At 57.4% G+C, this 16,720-nt stretch overlaps 1 protein-coding gene across 1 annotated transcript; it reads left to right on the forward strand.

The window, feature by feature from the left end:
* Positions 1-930: 930 nt before the first annotated feature.
* On the forward strand, positions 931-16,621 carry EXOC3L4 (exocyst complex component 3 like 4). The gene is made up of 12 exons (XM_081289662.1): positions 931-1,055; positions 5,648-6,054; positions 6,925-7,579; positions 8,546-8,657; positions 8,809-8,931; positions 9,521-9,621; positions 9,822-9,902; positions 11,210-11,324; positions 11,783-11,902; positions 11,980-12,132; positions 12,798-12,919; positions 14,147-16,621. Exons 2-12 carry the CDS (start codon positions 5,664-5,666, stop codon positions 14,352-14,354), a joined length of 2,181 nt encoding a protein of 726 aa, XP_081145788.1. The 5' UTR covers positions 931-1,055; positions 5,648-5,663; the 3' UTR covers positions 14,355-16,621.
* The last annotated feature ends 99 nt before the right edge of the window (positions 16,622-16,720 follow it).

A 16,720-nucleotide genomic window follows, 5' to 3' on the forward strand; every position in this document is an offset into this window, starting at 1 on the left:
GGTTGGTAGCAGTCCCTGCTAACATTCACCCCCACTGCCTCAGTCCAGGTCCCAAGAATGGTCCTCTCTCCCTTCCCTCTAGAGGCCTCTGGCCCTCTGCCTCTGCTTCAGCTTGCCAGGGGGATCAAAGGTTGGAATGACTGTCTCTGGAAAAGGGCGGGACTCTTTTGAAAGTGAAAGTATGGGGTCTGGGTTGAGGATGGGGTGGGGGGTGGGGCCCAGTGGGCCTGGGCGGTGCTGACCGCCTGGCTGGGAAGTCCCAGCTGTTGGTCACTTGGGCTGTTTTGGAGGTCTCAGGCCTGGACCTGACTCTCAGGGTCTCACTCAGTCGGCTTTTCCAGGGCACCGTCTGCCTGGGCTCAGTGTCTGCTCCCTCAGGTATGTCCTGGTTAGGTGGGGCAGAAGGGCGGACGGGAGCTGCAGATAGCTGGCAGGGACTCAAGGGACTGAAACCACTGCAGCTCTGCTAGTGGCCTTCCAGCCCAGGCTGGCTGGGCCCCAGTGCCCGCTCAGCCACAGGGACTCATCCGCCCTCATACCCAGGCAGTCACACACACAAACAGAAAGCACAGAGACACATGCACAAGACATGAAGGTGTTCATGAAGATGCAGACAGACACAGGTGGACCCTGGAGAAAGCCCCCTGAGGCACACACCTACTGAACAGTCACACACAGGAGACAGGCCCACGTGCAGACATGCAAAGCTCACATACACTAAGCGTGGACATATCCCCAGACTCACACCATACCTTAGATCCACTTATCCATTTTCCCTGGGCACCTGCCCTGTACCGGCCCTGGCTGGGAGCTGGGTCAGGTCCATTCCCTGCTCTGCAGGCTCCTGGTCACAGGCAGAGACATCCCAGACTATGTACCTGCCCCTTAATCATGGAGATAGTGTGGCCAGGGCTGGGACTGGACCCACAACAGGAGGTGCTGACTGTGTCCTGGGGCTCCTCAGAGGAGGAGCCTCTTCTGCTAAGCCTGAAGGAGCAGGCAGTTGGAGAAAGTGTGGCCGAGGTCACAAGTCTGTGCAAAGGTGTGGAGGAGTGGTGAGTGCTTCTGGGGTCAGAGTGGTGACAGGGTGGGACAGAGCACAAGGGGCAGTTAGGAAGGGCCTCCGATGCCAAGCTAAGGAGGAGGTTGTTCTTCAGGGTGATGGCAGCCTGGGAGCGTTCTGGTTTTTGGCTACTGTGAAGGGGGCCTTTTTGTCCCCACCCCCAGCCCAGTGCTAGAGATTAAACCCTGGCATTCTGCCACTGAGCTATACCCCCAGCCCTTTTTATTCTATTTTATTTTATTTTTTAATTTTGAGACAGAGTTAAACCAAGTTGCCCAGGGTGGCCTCAAACTTGTGATCCTTCCTCAAGTCACTGGAAAAACAGACTTTTTTTTTTTGGATGAACACAACACATTTATTTATTTATTTAATTTAGTTCTGAGAATTGAACCCAGTGCCTCATATGTGTGAGAAAAGTGCTCTACTACTGAGCTATAACCCCAGCCTGGAAAAAAAGACTTTCAAGTGCTTTTTTTTTCTTTTCTTTTTGATACTGGGGATTGAACTCAAGGATGCTCTACCACTGAGCTACATTCCTGGTCCTTTATATTTTTTGTTTTGAGTCAGGGTCTCACCAAGTTGTTTAGGGTCTCCTTAAACTACTAAGGCTGGCCTCCATCTTGCAAACCCTTTTGCCTCAGCCTCCTTGAGTCCCTGGGATTATAGATGTATGCCACTGTGCCTGGCTTTAAGTGACTTTTTTGGGGAGTACTAGGAATTGTACCTAGGGGCATTTTACCACTGAGCCACATCCCTAGCCCTTTTTATTTTTTATTTTGAGACAGGGTCTTGCTAAATTGCTGAGGGCCTAGCTAGATTACTGAGGCTGGCTTTGAATTTGTGATCCTCTAGCCTCAGCCTTCTGAGTCCCTCGGATTACAGGTGTGTGCCACTGCACTTGGCTCAAATGACTTTCTTAAAGTGTGTTTTTCTAATAGGCTTTGCTGGGTGTAGGAGAGCTACTGATTGTATTTCCAAAATCAATCCATGAAACTTACCCACCAAACTCTTCTGTTAGCTCTCATTATTTTCAGTCTCAGATTTTCTAAGCCGATAATCACATCACCAGTGAATGACAGTTTTATCTGTTTCTCCCTAATATTTATAGTTATTATTTATTTTTTCTTGCCTTTTTGCCCGAATTAGTTCTTCTAGGCAAACAATGTAGAATATTAACGAGAACAGACATCCTTGTTCTTTCCCATGTTCTCAGACTTCCATCTTGCAAGGAAAGCTTTCTAGGCAGGTTGGGGTTTCAGCAAGGCCTCCCTTCTGCTCCAGGAACCCAAGGAGTTCAGGACGGAGAGAGATTAGGAGGCTGTGATCAGGTGGAGGGGGATGGCAGGTGGGAACTGGGGGGACACTTCTGGCCCAGGCCACAGTGGCCATTTCTGAGCTTTAAAGGATGTGATGGCCCTTCCCAGGGTGGGTGGGGAAAAGAGGGCGCAGTGAGCACTGAGGGTTGACTGAGGACCAGAGCTGCTGTAGAGGGAAGGTCTAGAAGAGAGGCTGGGGTTAGGGAGGGAGGGAAAGCACAGACTTGAATTCTCAGTTACAACCCGGTGACCAGGGTGGGAGTTCCCATGATTGTTCTTCTGTGTGACTTTAGTCCCCTGCCACTGGCCCTGCAACAGATGTGGCAGCCTGACCTAGAGAGTGTGTGGTTCAGGGCCCAGGGCTCAGGCTGGCCTGGGTCTGAAGGACCTTAGAACTCAGCCAGTGCGGATCCGTCAGGGAGCTAGGGCACAGAAGTTGGGCCTCCCTGGATGCTCAGCGCAGTACGGACAGGGAAACCGGAGAGTCAGAGAGAGGCCCCATGGCCATGTTGGGCAGGCTCAGGGGAGAGGCCCAGCTAGAGTGGGGGTGGGGGCCCACAGGTCAGCCCAGAGGGCACCAGGGTGGTACCTGGCCAGACCAGCCTAGGGTTGAGGGGGCACCCCTTACACTGAATGGTTCACTCTTTTTCTAGACTGTGCTCTGGGGTGGTAGGGAAGGGGAGATGGACAGAGAGTGCAGGTCAGGAAGGAGGGCCACGTCACTGCAGGGACAGTCCTGAGTGCCCACTGGGCAGTCAGATGGTGAAGGCACATCACACAGCACTGTTGGAGGAGTCTTGGAGGTGGGGGTGCCCTCAGCTCCTGAAACTCAGGTCAGAATTGGCGGACAGAGGAAGGGAGGTTAGGGGGACGGGCCTGAGGGACAGCCTGGAGGCTGACATTCAGGGAGACAGAAGGGAGGCCTATAAGACTGGATGGGCTGGATCCAGAGAAGGTTCAGTCCAGAAAAGTCTCAGGGTTGGCTTGAGGGCACTAGGGAGCCATGGAATGGCTTAAAGCAAGGAATGATCCCTTTGGACCGGGAAGGTCAAGAATTTGGGGAGAAGCTGCTGGGAGCTTCAGGGTCCCTGGTGCTGTGGTTGCAGGCTGAGGGGCCCTCTGGGGCTCTGGTTTGGGACAGGAGTGCTTGAGCAGGCTGAGGGAGCCCCAAGCCTCTGCCTGTTGACCTCCCTTGAGATCCACCTGCTCAGCTGTCCCACCTTCCCTAAAATCCATCCCTGGGCTCCCTAGGAGAGAACTGCTAAGTCTGACCTCTCTCAGGACACCCCGGTCCTCTATGGGGTCCTCTGCCAGAGAGCTCCGTGGGCAGAACCCTGAGGTCCTGGTGCTGCGGGATGAGGACAGCAGAGCCTCTGCTCCCTGTTTCCAGGCAGACCTGGCTCAGCCCTGGCTCTCCCACCCCTGAGGCGATGGCTTGAGGCAAGAGCCAGCTGTGGGCCTCAGGCTCCTCTCTTGTGACGTGAGGCAAATGAATCCAGCAGCCTTGTTGTCTTGGGGACCTGATCTGTGTCAGGCATTGGGCTGTGTCAGTTTGAGCTGTAACTGGCTCTTTTGTGCTTTTGCTCTGTGGGCACCAGTCTCCCAAGCCAGGTACTGAGGGGACCCAGGAAGAGGAGAGGGGAGGTTGGTTAGATCCTTGCCATGTGTGGATTAAGTCTGAGTGGGGCAGGGTCCCTGAACCCTGGCTCCAGAGGAGGATGGTGACCTGTGGCCGGGGTGGGGCCGATAAGGTCCCCATCAATCACCTGTGTCTCTTTCCCTCAACTGGGCCTTCTTCCAGCTGCCCAGTGGCCTCTGGATCCTGGAGGAAGGTAGGTGTCAGCTGGCCCTGAACAGAAACCTTGCTGGAGGGCATAGGGGTGGGTGAGGGTCAGAGCGAACTGAGGCCCAAGGAGGGGCAGTTCTAGCCTGGTGCCACCCAGAGGTCTTGTGCTGGCTCCAGCCGGGGCTTTGCTTGGTGCCTGGGGTGATGGGTAGCCCTTGGGAGGAGCTGTGGGCTCTGCCTCTGTTGGGCTGCAACTTCAGTACATCCATCCAGCCCTTCTTTTGGCCTCAGTTTCTCCAAGGATAAAGTGATACCTTACTAGCCCAAACCCTCCCCCACCCTGCCCCCATTGCACAACAGGGCAGGTGGAAGGTCCCAGCCTGCGGCCTGCCTGCTGGAGAGCTAGCTCCCTCTACTCTCCCACCCCCAACTTAGCCTAAAGCCAGAAAAGCAAACATCCTGGCTAGGTTCAGGCTGAAAGGGGATGTGGTAGAGCCTTGCAGAGGGTGGTATGTGTGCCCCATACCATTGGGACCCCCGCCTCACTCTCTGTGGTGGAGATGGGGGAGGGGAGTGGGCCGTACAGTGGGTGGGAAACAACATGGAAACCCTCTCCACCCCCTGTTAAATATAAACCCGAGGCCCCTCCTACCATCCTTCCCTTTAGGCTGTATGGTCTCGATAAGCAGCAGGGTGGCTTAAGCCAGTGCCCTCAAGCCCCACAGCAGCTCCCTCCAGCTCAGAAGAAAAAGGCATAGACTCCTGTGGGGGTCCCTACCTCATCTTTAAGCAGAAGCAGTCTGGATTTTCAGGTGGAAGGGGTTAGGCAGTAAAGGGGCTGGTGGAGGGAGGGAGAGGGGGATTTGGGGTCTCAGAACCTACAGTACCAAAGTCCCAGATGTGGTTGCTGGGCCCTGCCCTTCTGTGGGCTGTGGAATGGACTAGGCCCCAGAATCTGCATGTTCCACCCCATCCCCCCAATTCTGGTGGGAAGGGCTGGTCTGGAAGGCTGAATTGCTGTTGGGCATGGGGGTAGGCATTTTGTGGAGTGGTGGCAGGGAAAGCTTCCTAGTGGCCTGCTAGATAGTCTGGCAGTAGCCCAGGTAGTTGCCTGCTGACACTTCCTTTTGGACAGACTGAGGGTTGCTGCTTCCAGGAAGATTGACAGGGGCCCTGGGTCTGGTCAAGTCCCATGGGGCTCCCAAGGGTTCTTTTTTTTTTTTTCTTTTTTTTTTAAAGAGAGAGTGAGAGAGGAGATAGAGAGAGAGAGAGAGAATTTTTAATATTTATTTTATTTTTTTAATTCTCGGCGGACACAACATCTTTGTTGGTATGTGGTGCTGAGGATCGAACCCGGGCCGCACGCATGCCAGGCAAGCGTGCTACCGCTTGAGCCACATCCCCAGCCCTCCCAAGGGTTCTGTGTCTGTTTCCTGAGGCTGGGAACCCTGCGGGCCTCCTGAATCTCCTTCTCATCCCCAGTTCTCCTGCTGCCAAGATGCTGTCACCACGGACAGTGACCCCTGGGCCAGAGCTGCAGAGCCCCAAGGAGCCTGAGCTGAAAACCCAGACCCCAGCTCAGGGTACTAGGCAGATCAGCAGTGGAAAGGAGCCCAACGCCCACCAGGAGGATACCACAAGGCCAGGCCTGGACACCCTGAAGCGGGCCTTCTCCTGGGCAAGCCAGAAGGCCTCTCAGGCTTCCAAGGAGGACCCAGGCCGGCTCAGGCGCTCCCTGTTCTGGTCTTTCCGGCGAACTCCGGATGAAGGTCTAGCTGCTGGCCACTCCCAGGGGGCTGCTATGGCAAAGGAGCCCTGTGTGTTCACAGATGGTGTCAGCCAGCAGGCATCCACCCGGGTGGGGCCTGGAGACCTGGAACCTGAGGCAGGTGAGGGCCTCACTGACAACACTGAGCAAGAGAGGAAACTGAGCCAGAGGAGGCAGCTGCTGAGCCAGGGCTTCCAACAGCTTCTCGTTGAGGCCCAGCTCCCTCAAACCCTGCCTTCTGCACAACCTCACTTCAGGTTCTTAACAGTGTCTTAGGTGAAGCCCCCACTAGGCAAATGAGAAAAGTGAAGCTCACTTTAAGTGGCTTCCTTCCAGCCACACAGCTGGAGAAGCAGAGAAATGAGATTTGAACCAGGATTTGCATGACTACAGAAGCCTCTGCACAGATGTTCACAGCCTGGTTCCTGGTCAAACCAGGGCACCCACCCTCTCTGATTAGGGAGTCACAGAGGGTGTACAGGAGGCTCTGGGACTGCCCAGAGGAGGACAAATTGGACCCTGAAGGAAGGATGCAGGTAGAAGAGGGCTCCTGGGCTTGGGGCTGACAGGGAGCCAAGCAGCCAGAAACATTGACTCTAGATGCTGGGGCAGAAGCCTGGGCATCACAGGACACATGTGGCCAGAGATCTGACCTATTACACTTGCCATCTGGGCTGCACATGAGGCCACTAGGGCTAGCTCCACAGAGCAAGGAGGAAGGTATGATCTGCAAGTGGGGAGAGCAGAGACTGGTCCAAATTGCTCTTTCCAGCCAGGCTTGGGTCTCCGGTCCTATTTCTACCAATGTGATTATGAGCAAAGGCTCCTGGCAGGTGAGGCTGCCTGTGAAGGTTTTCAGCTGGGCCCAGGGCGTTGGAGGGAGGGACTGGGCTGCCCTGGGCAGGATTTGACAGGGACCTCCAGGTCTCAGTTCAGCCCAGGGTCCCGGGGTGGTTCATCTCACTACCCCTCTTGTCATCTGCCCTTACAGAAGGCAAATCCGTGGCTGACCTCATCACTGAGCGGCAGCTGCTAGCTGCTTTCGAACAGCTCCGGTACCTGGAGACAAAGCTAGTAACAGAGAAAGCCTCTCGCACCTTTGAGCAGGACCCCACCGACTTTGCGCGGCGCGCCATGGACCTGTGCCTACATTATGATGGGCTGGCGGCGGAGATTGGCGCCATCGTGCGCGAGACATTGGGTCCCGAAGGCATAGACCAGGCCGCGCTTGTTGAAGTGGCCCGGCTGGTGTGCGCAGAAGAGGAGGCCCACCCGGAGCTCCCAGCCGACGGCGACTTCCTGCGCACACCCCGCCACTGGCGCCAGCACTGGGAGGACGCGGTGCGGCGCAGCGCGCAGGAGCGAGTGCAGCGGTCAGACGCCGGGCTGACTTCTGAGCCTGACCAGGGCGCTTCCGACCTAGCCCAGCTTCTGGCAGAGCTTGGTGGCTTGGTTCGACGCGATCTGCAGAAGGTGCGGCTGGTGGTGCAACCGGCTTACGCGGCCGCCGGCTTCCCAGCGTGGGAAACCTACCTCCGCGCCTTCCACAGCGCGGTGGCCCAGCGCCTGCAGGAGGTCGCGCAAGCCGCCCGCGGCTGTGAGCAGCTCTACCTTCTGCTGGACTGGGCAGCCAATGTCTATGGCAGGTGAGGCCAGAGCCACTGCGCCACAGGGCGAGAAAGGACTCAACTGGAGGCCATGGGAAACTTGCCCCGGGTTCCTTTCTTCTTCATTCCCTCCCTGGGAGAGAGCTGGTGAAACCCTCCCTGCCCCTCACAGGGACTTTGGCATTCTTTCCTTCCTGTTAGGCTGTGACTCCCACCCCAGCCTTTCCTAGGGACCCACTCCTGAGCAGCTTCCTGAAGCTGGAAAGTCTCCGTGGAGAGATTCCCATGGGAGCAGGGAGCCCAGTTAGAGGACTTATGCTAGTGCACAAGGTGCCTGTGTGTACCATAGAGAAAGGCACTTCTCCAGGCAGGACACCCCTGTGGGTTCACAGCGCTCAGTGTAGGCTGACCCCCACTTTCCCCATCAGATGGGAACCCAAGTGCAGGGTACAACCTGTTGAGGGTTCCACCTCTAGCTCTGAGATGTGATGGGAGCGGATTACCTCTCAGAACCAATGGTTCCCAGCATCAGAGACAGGGATGCCTGGGGAAGAAGGCTGCCTGAAAATCCTGGGTTCCTTAAATTGCTGTATTGACCTCAGGCTAGTACCAGCCCCTCTCTGGTGTAGGTTGGATGGAGATGGGTCCCTGAGCTGTACTCTGTGTGTGTGTTGCTTAGAACCGAGTCTTGGGTGTAGGCCAACCATGAGGGTAGAGGTCACCACTGAGGCAGCCTGGCAGAGGTCCATTTGGACATCTCTTTTCAGAGCAGGCACAGCTGCTGGAATGCCAGGAAATCCAGCGGTCAGAAGCTTCCGGGGGAGGGAGGTAGTGGCATGCACCCCTAGAGGGCAGGAGTGGTGGATGGGGATGGAATGTGTGAACAGAAATCCAAGCTCAGGGCCCTGCGCAATACCTTTAGACTGTGAGCCTATTGTAAGGGGGGGACTCCCTGAAGCATTGGAGCCCAACCCAGGCCAGCACCCCCACTTCGCGGTTTTCCAGCCCTGACTTCCTGGGCGCCCCGGACCTGGCACTGCTCACGGAACCGCTGCCCCCACTCCTAGCGCCTAACGTGTGGGCTCGACTGGAGAGCGACTACACCAGTTTCTTGGAGGTAATGCCAGTCGGGCCTGGATCCAGGGGCAGAATCCTGAGGGAGGGTGGTCCCAGGAGGGCGCAAGAGGGGTTCTGGAGGCGGGTGGGGGGTGGGGGACAGAACCCCCTCCTGGAAGGGTCTCACCGTAGCCTTATCCTTCTCCCCAAAGACCAAGATCGCAAGCTGCTTCGAGGGCATCCTGCAGCTGGAGCAGAATCGCTGGGCAGCCGGGGAAGCCCCTGAGGTGCTTCAGGGCCTCTACCATGCATCCCTGTCCATTGATGTCCACATGGTGGGCCTGGGAGGAGACGGGGGTGGGGGGAGGCGGGCAGTGAGGGGGGAGTCGGGGGGGAGGGGCTTGTGTTCAGACCTTAGGCCGAGGTGGGACCCCAGAGCTATCATATCCAGTGCTAACCATTCCTGCCTATTAAAGGGAGCCTGAGGCCTCCGGTGGGGTGGGACCAGAGACCCCTGGGGCACATGGCTAGGCTGGGGTACAGCTCCTGATTGACTGGTGGACCACGTGTGGGGAGTTGACCTTCAGGTTGGGCCCTGCTTAAAGGAGCCGTCCTGTAATCCCAGTGGCTCAAGAGCTGAAGCAGGAGGATTGCAAGTTGAAGGCCAGAGTCAGCAATTTAACGAGGACATAAGCAACTTAGTGAGACCGTTTCAAAATAAAAAATAAAAAGGCCTGGGATGTGGCTCAGTGGTTAAGGACCCCTGGGTTTAACCTCCAGTACAAAAAAAAAAAAAAAAAAAAAAAAAAAGCTGGAACCGTGACTGTGAGGCAGAGCGGGGTGGGCTGGAGACATCATAGGGCCATAAGCATCCGGGCATCCGGGTTGGGGCCCAGACCGCGCTCAACTCAGCGTGGCTCGCAGCTGGTGGCGGAGCATGTGAAAGCGGCCGGCGCTATCTCCGCGGAGCTAGAAGCCACCACCCTGCGGATCTGCGCGCGGGCGCTGCGCCTGTTCCTGCCCAGGTGCGTGCGCGTCCTCGGCCAGAGTCGGGTAGATGGAATGGTGGAGCCAGGAGTGGGCGGCGTCCACCCTGTGGACTCAGGATGCAAGAGTCCAGTGGGAGGGAGAGACCTTCATCTCAGTTCTTGAAGTTTGGGCGGGGGCCCGAGGTCATAGAGCAGCCGGGAGTGATCCCCAAGGCCTCTGCGTACCCTGCCCCCAGGTTTGAAAAGTCTTTTCTGGAGTCGGAGGCGGTGAGCGAGCCGCACCTGGGCGCCTACATTAACGCCTGCGAGGAGCTGAGGTAGGTCTCTCTAGCTCTTCCGCAGGAGCACTGCCCAGCGTGGCCAGCAGGAGGCGCGCGAGCTCCGGAAACCTTCCGGGAGGCCGCGGCGGCCTCTGTGCCCGCGAGTGATGGAGAGAGGAGCTGGGACCCAGCGTGGAGGGCGCTCCCGGAGTGTGAATTCCAGCAGGCTCTTAAGACCTCCAGGGACCGACGCTCTCCGCCCCGGCTCCTGCCATGCTGACCTCATTCAGCCCAGCTGGGGCCCTGAGAGGGATGCGGGAGGGCTTGGAGCTGATCAGTGGCCAAGGAGGCCCACTGCCCTAGTCGCAGGGCTGTTTTTTCTCCCTTCGTCCCAGCCAGACTTCTTCCTTTGGGGGTGTACCCCCTCCTCAGAGAAGCCCTCCCTGACACTCCACCCCGGGCTGTGCTGTGTGGGGTCTGGGCCCCTCTGTTCCCAGCAGGGGAAAGCCCTCCCTGGGGGATGGGCGGACTGCTTCTGTGCCTCCAATTCCACTGTGCCTTGGTGTTCTCCCACTGCAGAAGGCAGACTCTGGGTCACCTGTCGGATCCCAGTCTGTCGCTGGCTAGCTGTGCACCTCTTTCCTCATCTAGGGTGGGACCAGAGCATCTGCTCTCTAGAGCTGTGGGAACTCCGCCTTCTTGTGGACACTTGAGATGTGCCAGTCATGTGTGTGCTCTACCCACCTAATGCCATTCTTCCAGAGGGTCTTGAACCCACCTACCAGTGGGTGGTGGAGCCAGGACATGTACCAGGCCTATATCTGTCTGTCTGTCTCTGTCTTGTTGCTGAGGATGGAACCCAGGGCCTCACACTACCAGGCTGCTCCTCAGCACTGAGACCCTGGGGGCTCATGGCCAGGGAGCATTCTCCACCCCTTGGTAGGCAGTGACAGAACTTCAGCCTGCCATGCTGTTCCTAGCCTGTGGGGACTGGGTGTAGCCTAACCCTCAGTTTCCTTCAGCAGGAAATGATGAAGTTCAGTGGAGGGTCTCTACCCAGCATGGTTGTGTTGCACTGTCCCATCACCAAGGGATAGGGGATTTTCTCTTCCTGCTTCCCAGCAGGTGTGATCTATTCCCTGGAGTCTGGGGCCCAAGTCCCAGAGCTGCCAGAAGGAAGCTGGTCTATCCCTTCTATGATTGGCTCCTAGGGCTTGCACTATGCAGCTCCAGGGACCATCCTTCACACTATAGTCTAAATGAATGGAGCTTGTACAGTGCCCAGCATACAGGGGTGTGTGCTGGGTCTTGTTTCCCAGCCACTCCCCCATGGCCATCTCTTCACTTGTCTTGGACCTTCCCAGGACCAGTCTTCTGGCCAGGTTCCCAGGAACTCTAGAGGAGCTGGAGAAGCCGCTAGTGTCTGCTACCTGTAACTTCCAGAAGCACTTGCTCCAGGGCTTGCAGCATGATGTGCAGGTGAATGGGACAGCCCTTTCCTTCCTACTTGCCATAGCCAGTAGGTGCCACCTATTCCATGGAGTCTGGGTCCATGTCCCAGCATTCATTTGAAACCCCAGGGGCAGTTTCAGGGCCCTGTGTTTTGGGGATGGGCAGGGCCCTGATGAGCTTCCAATTGAGCAGCGATACTTGGGAAACTCGCCCCTTCTGTTGACCTCTAAGAGGTCAGGATAGTGGGTCCAAGGAATCAGGCCTGGACCCTTCACCCTGACCCTCAAGTTGTCCCCAGGCACACCCTAAGCAGGATGGTCACTAAAATTCAAACCCTGCCACTGGAGCTTCTGCCTGGAGGAGGCATTCTGGGAAAGGCCCAGTGACACAATGGGTGGCTAGGAGACGGATGGCACAGGGAATCCAGCAGAAAAGGAGGTCAGGGATGGTGCACTGGGCTCACTCCCATACCCCTCTGTTCCCAGCCACTCTTCGGGGCCCTAAGCACCAAGAGCTGGCTGACACAGGACACACTGCATCCCATCATGGACAAGGTGGTGGCCTTTGCCCACCACCTCAAGCATGTGACCCCAACACTGGCAAAGGTACTTGGAGGGGGAGGGCCCTGCAGGGTACCCAGGGGCTGGGGTTGTTGACCCTGACCCTGTCCATGCCTGCCCAGGAGACCCTGCAGGAGGTGCACCGTTACATTGTCCGGGAGTACCTGGCACAGGCATTGAGGCCCCGTGAGCGGTTTCGGGGTGTGGAGCGTGTGAATGGCTCCCAGAAGATGAATCTGGATGCCCAGGCAATCAGTGACACCTTCCAGGGCCTGGTAGGAGCAGCATTCAGCCACCAGGCTCTCCACTAGCGCCTCCTATTATTTCTATTCTGCACTACAGAGAATCAGGTTGGGATTGGGGGAAGAGGCCTAGCACTCAGCTGGCCTTGGGCAGCAAAAGTTCTCCTCTGCATGCTCTATCAGGAGGGAGGGTGGCTGGGTGTTTGGGATCAGCGGGGCAGCTGAAGGGGACACTTTGCACACATGTGCAGTTACCTGGACTTTAAGGGAAGGAGCAAGGGTTGCAGCCCTATCTGATGGGCAAAGCCTCCTGGAGGCCCCTAGGCACTACAGACACTCCTAGGAGCCCTGGGAGCCCAGGCAGTCCCTCCTCCCCACGCACCCTTTATCTGGGTTGCTGATCCCTCACTCACAATAGTTCCTGGCAGCACTTCCGGTTGGGGCCTCAGTCTTGCGGTCTGGGCAGAGACTGGAAAACACGTGTGCTGGAGGTAGGCAGGAAGACGAATACTGTGTTGCAGATGCGACTTCAGTGCCCAGCTCTGTGTCCCTTCCAGCTGTGGGAAGGGACATGAGGCAGTCACATGGGGGACTGCTGCCAGGCGGTTGCAGGGCTAGCGGTGCACTAAAGGAGAGGCTGCAGGCAGGGGCTCCTGGGAGCCGTCGCCGGGCCCACACATATTTTCCTGTCTGGAAAGGGCTCTGAAGCCACATGGCTTAACCAAGCCATCCCTTGCGTGGCGGAGATCCTGGGTGAGAGTTACAAAGACGACATCGGTCGGCACCTGGAGACACTCATCCAGAGCTACCCCGACATCAGGTTCGTAGCCCACCTACGCCCCAACTAGGTTCCGAACGAGAGCCAGGGAACGAGAGCTTGACATTTGCTCCCTCTCAAGAGTCTAGGTGGCAGGGCTGGGGGATATAGCTCAGTTAGTGGAGTGCCTGCCTTGCACGCACAAAGCCCTGGGTTCAATCCCCAGAAACACACACACACACACACACACACACACACACACACGTCTAGGTGGCAGTGGGTGGGCTGGTAACCAGCGGAGGGTGGAACTTGAACCCAGCGTGGACCTGCGGACCTGCATGCGCTTGTGTGTGAGGACCGCATCCAGGGAGGCGCCTCTGACCCCGGGCCCTAGAACCAAGACGAGCCCTTCCGCGTCCGGTCAGTCTCAGGGCGCGATCACTCTCAGGGGCAGGGGTCATGCCTCCGCCTCCCGCGATCCCCCCCCCCCCCCCGCCCGGAGCAAGCACCCTCTGAATGCCCCAGACTTCGATGGGCCAGAGGAGGAAGGCTTTGCTGCAGGGGTGGGGGCAGGGAACTGTGAGTCATCGGAGTCTAAGGAAATCCCGGTTCAGCGCACTCGGTGGATATTCCAGGATGGGGAAGCTGCTGAAAGTCCCTGGCCCAGCCTCGTTCCTGGGTCATGGCTGCTGTTCCCGGTTGGAGTGACTGCCAAATTACATCGATCCGGGGTTTCCCTCCAGCCCCTTCTCACTGCATCCTCCTTACCTGCTGGGGGCGTTTCTGAGAGCCCCTCACTGTGATCTTGTGGGAGGGGGCAACTCGAGATGTCTTTGGGCGGGAGTCTTCTGCCTCCACGGCGCCTCCCTCGCTCCTTGCTGCTGGCAGCGTGGACACCTTTCCCAGACCCGAGGTCTCCTGGCCCGAACCCTACCTCCCACACTGCAGCCCATCGCCCCCTCCCTCCCTCACCACCAGCACCGTTTCTTGGACTGGTCTCCCGACTCCCTCGCTTTGCACAGGGCCTTTCCTTGTGGGCATGACCCCTCCCCGGCGCGCCTGTTCCTGGCCCCTCCAGGCCCAGGTACGGTGCTCCTGCCTCCAGTCCCATGCTTCCACTTCCCTCCGGAGCCCCCTCCTCCTGTCCTGGGTCAGTCCTGGCCTCTCTGATGAGCTTCAGGAATGCTGAGTGATTCATGCTTCCTCCCCGGCCCAGGGGTTCCGTCAATTCCCGGTTGTTGGAGTGTCAAGGGGTGCAACTCTGCAATGAGGGCCCTTGTGTTTCTGCAGGCAAAACCACATACTGGCCATTCTGGCACTGCGCAGACTGCGGCGCCGTCGGAACCAGAGCCTCCTGCAGCATGCCCAGGACCTGCTGAGGACTGCAGCTGATGCTGTGGGCTCAGGAACCGCTCAGGACCGCGTGCTCTTCGCGGAGATCGAGTTGTCTACTTTTAGGATCCAGCTGATCACTTGCATCCAGGGCTCCCTGGCCTGAGGGGGTCGTCAGGGCGTGGCACTTAGCTCCAGGCTAGGATTCAGGCAGTCGTTAGGTCATTAGGCCCTGCCTCCAACTCTGAGGCCCAGAGTCATGGAATCTTTGTCCTCAGCCATGCTTGGCTGCTCAGCAGGAGGCAAAGATGAAGATATTTCAGACATTTGTGGGGGAGAATATTGGAGTAGCAGAAGATCTCTTTACTGCAGCTGACCAGGGAGAGCTGCTCTGGTAACTATCCAGCACCAGCACCACCCCAGTCTGAAAGTGCAGAATGGAGTATTTATTCTAAAAATAAATGTGAATTAAAATGGTGCCTCTCTACTGAGGGGGGCAGGGCCAAGCTGGTTGGGAGTGGGAGACCTAGACCCATGCACTCAGGGCCATGCTGGAAGGCTCCTTTTGGTGGGTGACCCTTTGCTACCTATCATATCAACAAAGAGACTGAGGCAGGCCCAGAACTGGGAAGGCGCCTGCCTGTGCTACAGGAAAAATGGGCCTCGACTTTGGGACTCCGGGTCCATTTGTCTCGCTAAGTTGGCCTTGCCCTGTGGGGATGGGCACTGTTCTGCCTCATCCTAGGCAGGCCTAGGCTCCTGGGGGACAGGAACAGGCCAAGGCTTGTGGCTTGAAATATTTGGGTTACATGTGGCAGGGACTTTCCAGTAATGAAAGTTGTCAGGTTACTCTAGGGGAAGTGCTGCCTCTTGAGTGTGTGTCTGGGGGCGTGATCTGCAGGTGTCAGCATCGGGAGAGCTTCCAGGAGAAGCTGCAGAGTGCCCTTGTGCGTGCCCCTTCTCTCTGGGAATTTGCCTGCACTCTGAGAGCCAGGCTGCCAGAGAACCTGCTGGCATTAGCAGCTGAGGCTTTCCGGGAAGGCTGAGAGCTACGAGGAAGCTGAGACAAGCTACCTTAGATGCCCCTCCTCACAGCTCAAAGCCAGAACCTGACCTAGACCCTGGCTGGAGTTGGGCCAAGTAACTGAGGGTGGGCCAATGTCCCAACAATGAATTTTTATCTCACGGGGGCTTAGGTACAAGATGAGTGGGGGATGCATCTCTCCCAGCTCGCCCTGGCCCCTCCCTGCTCTCTGGACAGCCAGGGGGCAGTGCCCAGGGATATTCGCACTGGGACACAGAGCCAGGTCTGAGTCAGCTGGGGACCTGGGGCAAGTGGGCTGAGTGCCTTCAGCTTTTGGCCACCTCTGGGAACAGTTGCCAGAAGCAGTCCCTGCTCCCCCATGGATGCACCAGGGCTTGAAGCCAGAGGCAGAGCAGGCCAGGCAAGGGACTATCCAGACCTCCCTGGGTAGGGTGGGGTGGGATCAGGCAGGGCAGGAATGAGGAAGTAAGGTGATGTTGGGGTTCCCAGGCTTCAGGTCTGGGTGGGGGCAGGGACTGTGAGTGCTCATGATGTCAGGCAGTACCTGAGCTGGTAGAGAAACAGGCTGGCAGTGGGGCAAGTGGTCTTGGGTCTGCATAACCCAGGGTTCAGAATGTGAGAAAGGATCTGCCCTAATGGAGGGCTCTAAGGGAAGAATACTGGCCAGTTTTTCCCCCTGTCTGACCCCGCATGTACCCCCAGCAGCCACCAGTGTCCTGCTGGGGGAGTGGCCGATAGGGTTCAGAGGAGGGTAATAGGCAATCTGGCCCAGTGCAGTGGCACACTCCTATAATCCCAGCGACTGGAGCGGCTAAGGCAGGAGGATTGCAAGTTCAAGGTCTGCCTGAGCCACTTAATGAAACCCCCGTCTCAAGATAAAATGAAAAGTGCTGGGGGTATAGCTCAGTGGTTGAGCACTCCTGGGTTCAATCCCCAGTGTGGGCGTGGGGGTGGGAGAGGAAGCCTTATCTGACCAGGTTCTCCCCAAAGAGGTCCTGCTACCCCAGCCTACCTTTGAAGCCCAAGCTATTCACTGAGCTCCTGTAGCCCCTGACTCTGACCCTGACCCTAACTGGCTTGACCCTGCCTGAGCCTTTGGCTGAAGGTGATGTTCCAGGGCCTGACCAGGCTTCCAACCCAGGCTATGAAGATGTGGGAGGGCTTTGGTCTTGACTGCTAATTCTCAGTGGTGAGGAGTTGGCAACTTTCTGTTTTGTTTGTTTGTTTTGATGCTGGGGATTGAACCAAGGCCCTTGCCCATGCTAAGTACAGGATCCACCACTGAGTGGCACCCCAGTCCCTAGGCAAGTTCCTTTCCCTCCTTGTGCCCAGTTTTTCCAGCTGTGAAAAGGGCTGGGGAGGATGAAGAACCAGCACAAAGACAGGCCCCTGGCCTCCCTCTGACCCATGTCCCAGGAGCCCCACCAGGTGAGGGCCTACAAAAGTCAAAGGTCCCTGGATGTGGGAGTGAGGGACCCTTAGTGTCA

The sequence above is a fragment of the Spermophilus citellus genome, assembly GCF_964194105.1.
Source record: "Spermophilus citellus genome assembly, chromosome: 4".
Taxonomy (NCBI): Eukaryota; Metazoa; Chordata; class Mammalia; order Rodentia; family Sciuridae; genus Spermophilus; species Spermophilus citellus.

Excerpts from the sequence above, each read along its gene's own strand:
- EXOC3L4 (XM_081289662.1), top strand. The coding sequence starts at position 5,664 with ATGCTGTCACCACGGACAGTGACCCCTGGGCCAGAGCTGCAGAGCCCC. Across the intron at positions 7,580-8,545 it reads GCAGCCAATGTCTATGGCAG|CCCTGACTTCCTGGGCGCCC; the intron begins GTGAGGCCAGAG and ends GCGGTTTTCCAG. Across the intron at positions 8,658-8,808 it reads ACTACACCAGTTTCTTGGAG|ACCAAGATCGCAAGCTGCTT; the intron begins GTAATGCCAGTC and ends TTCTCCCCAAAG.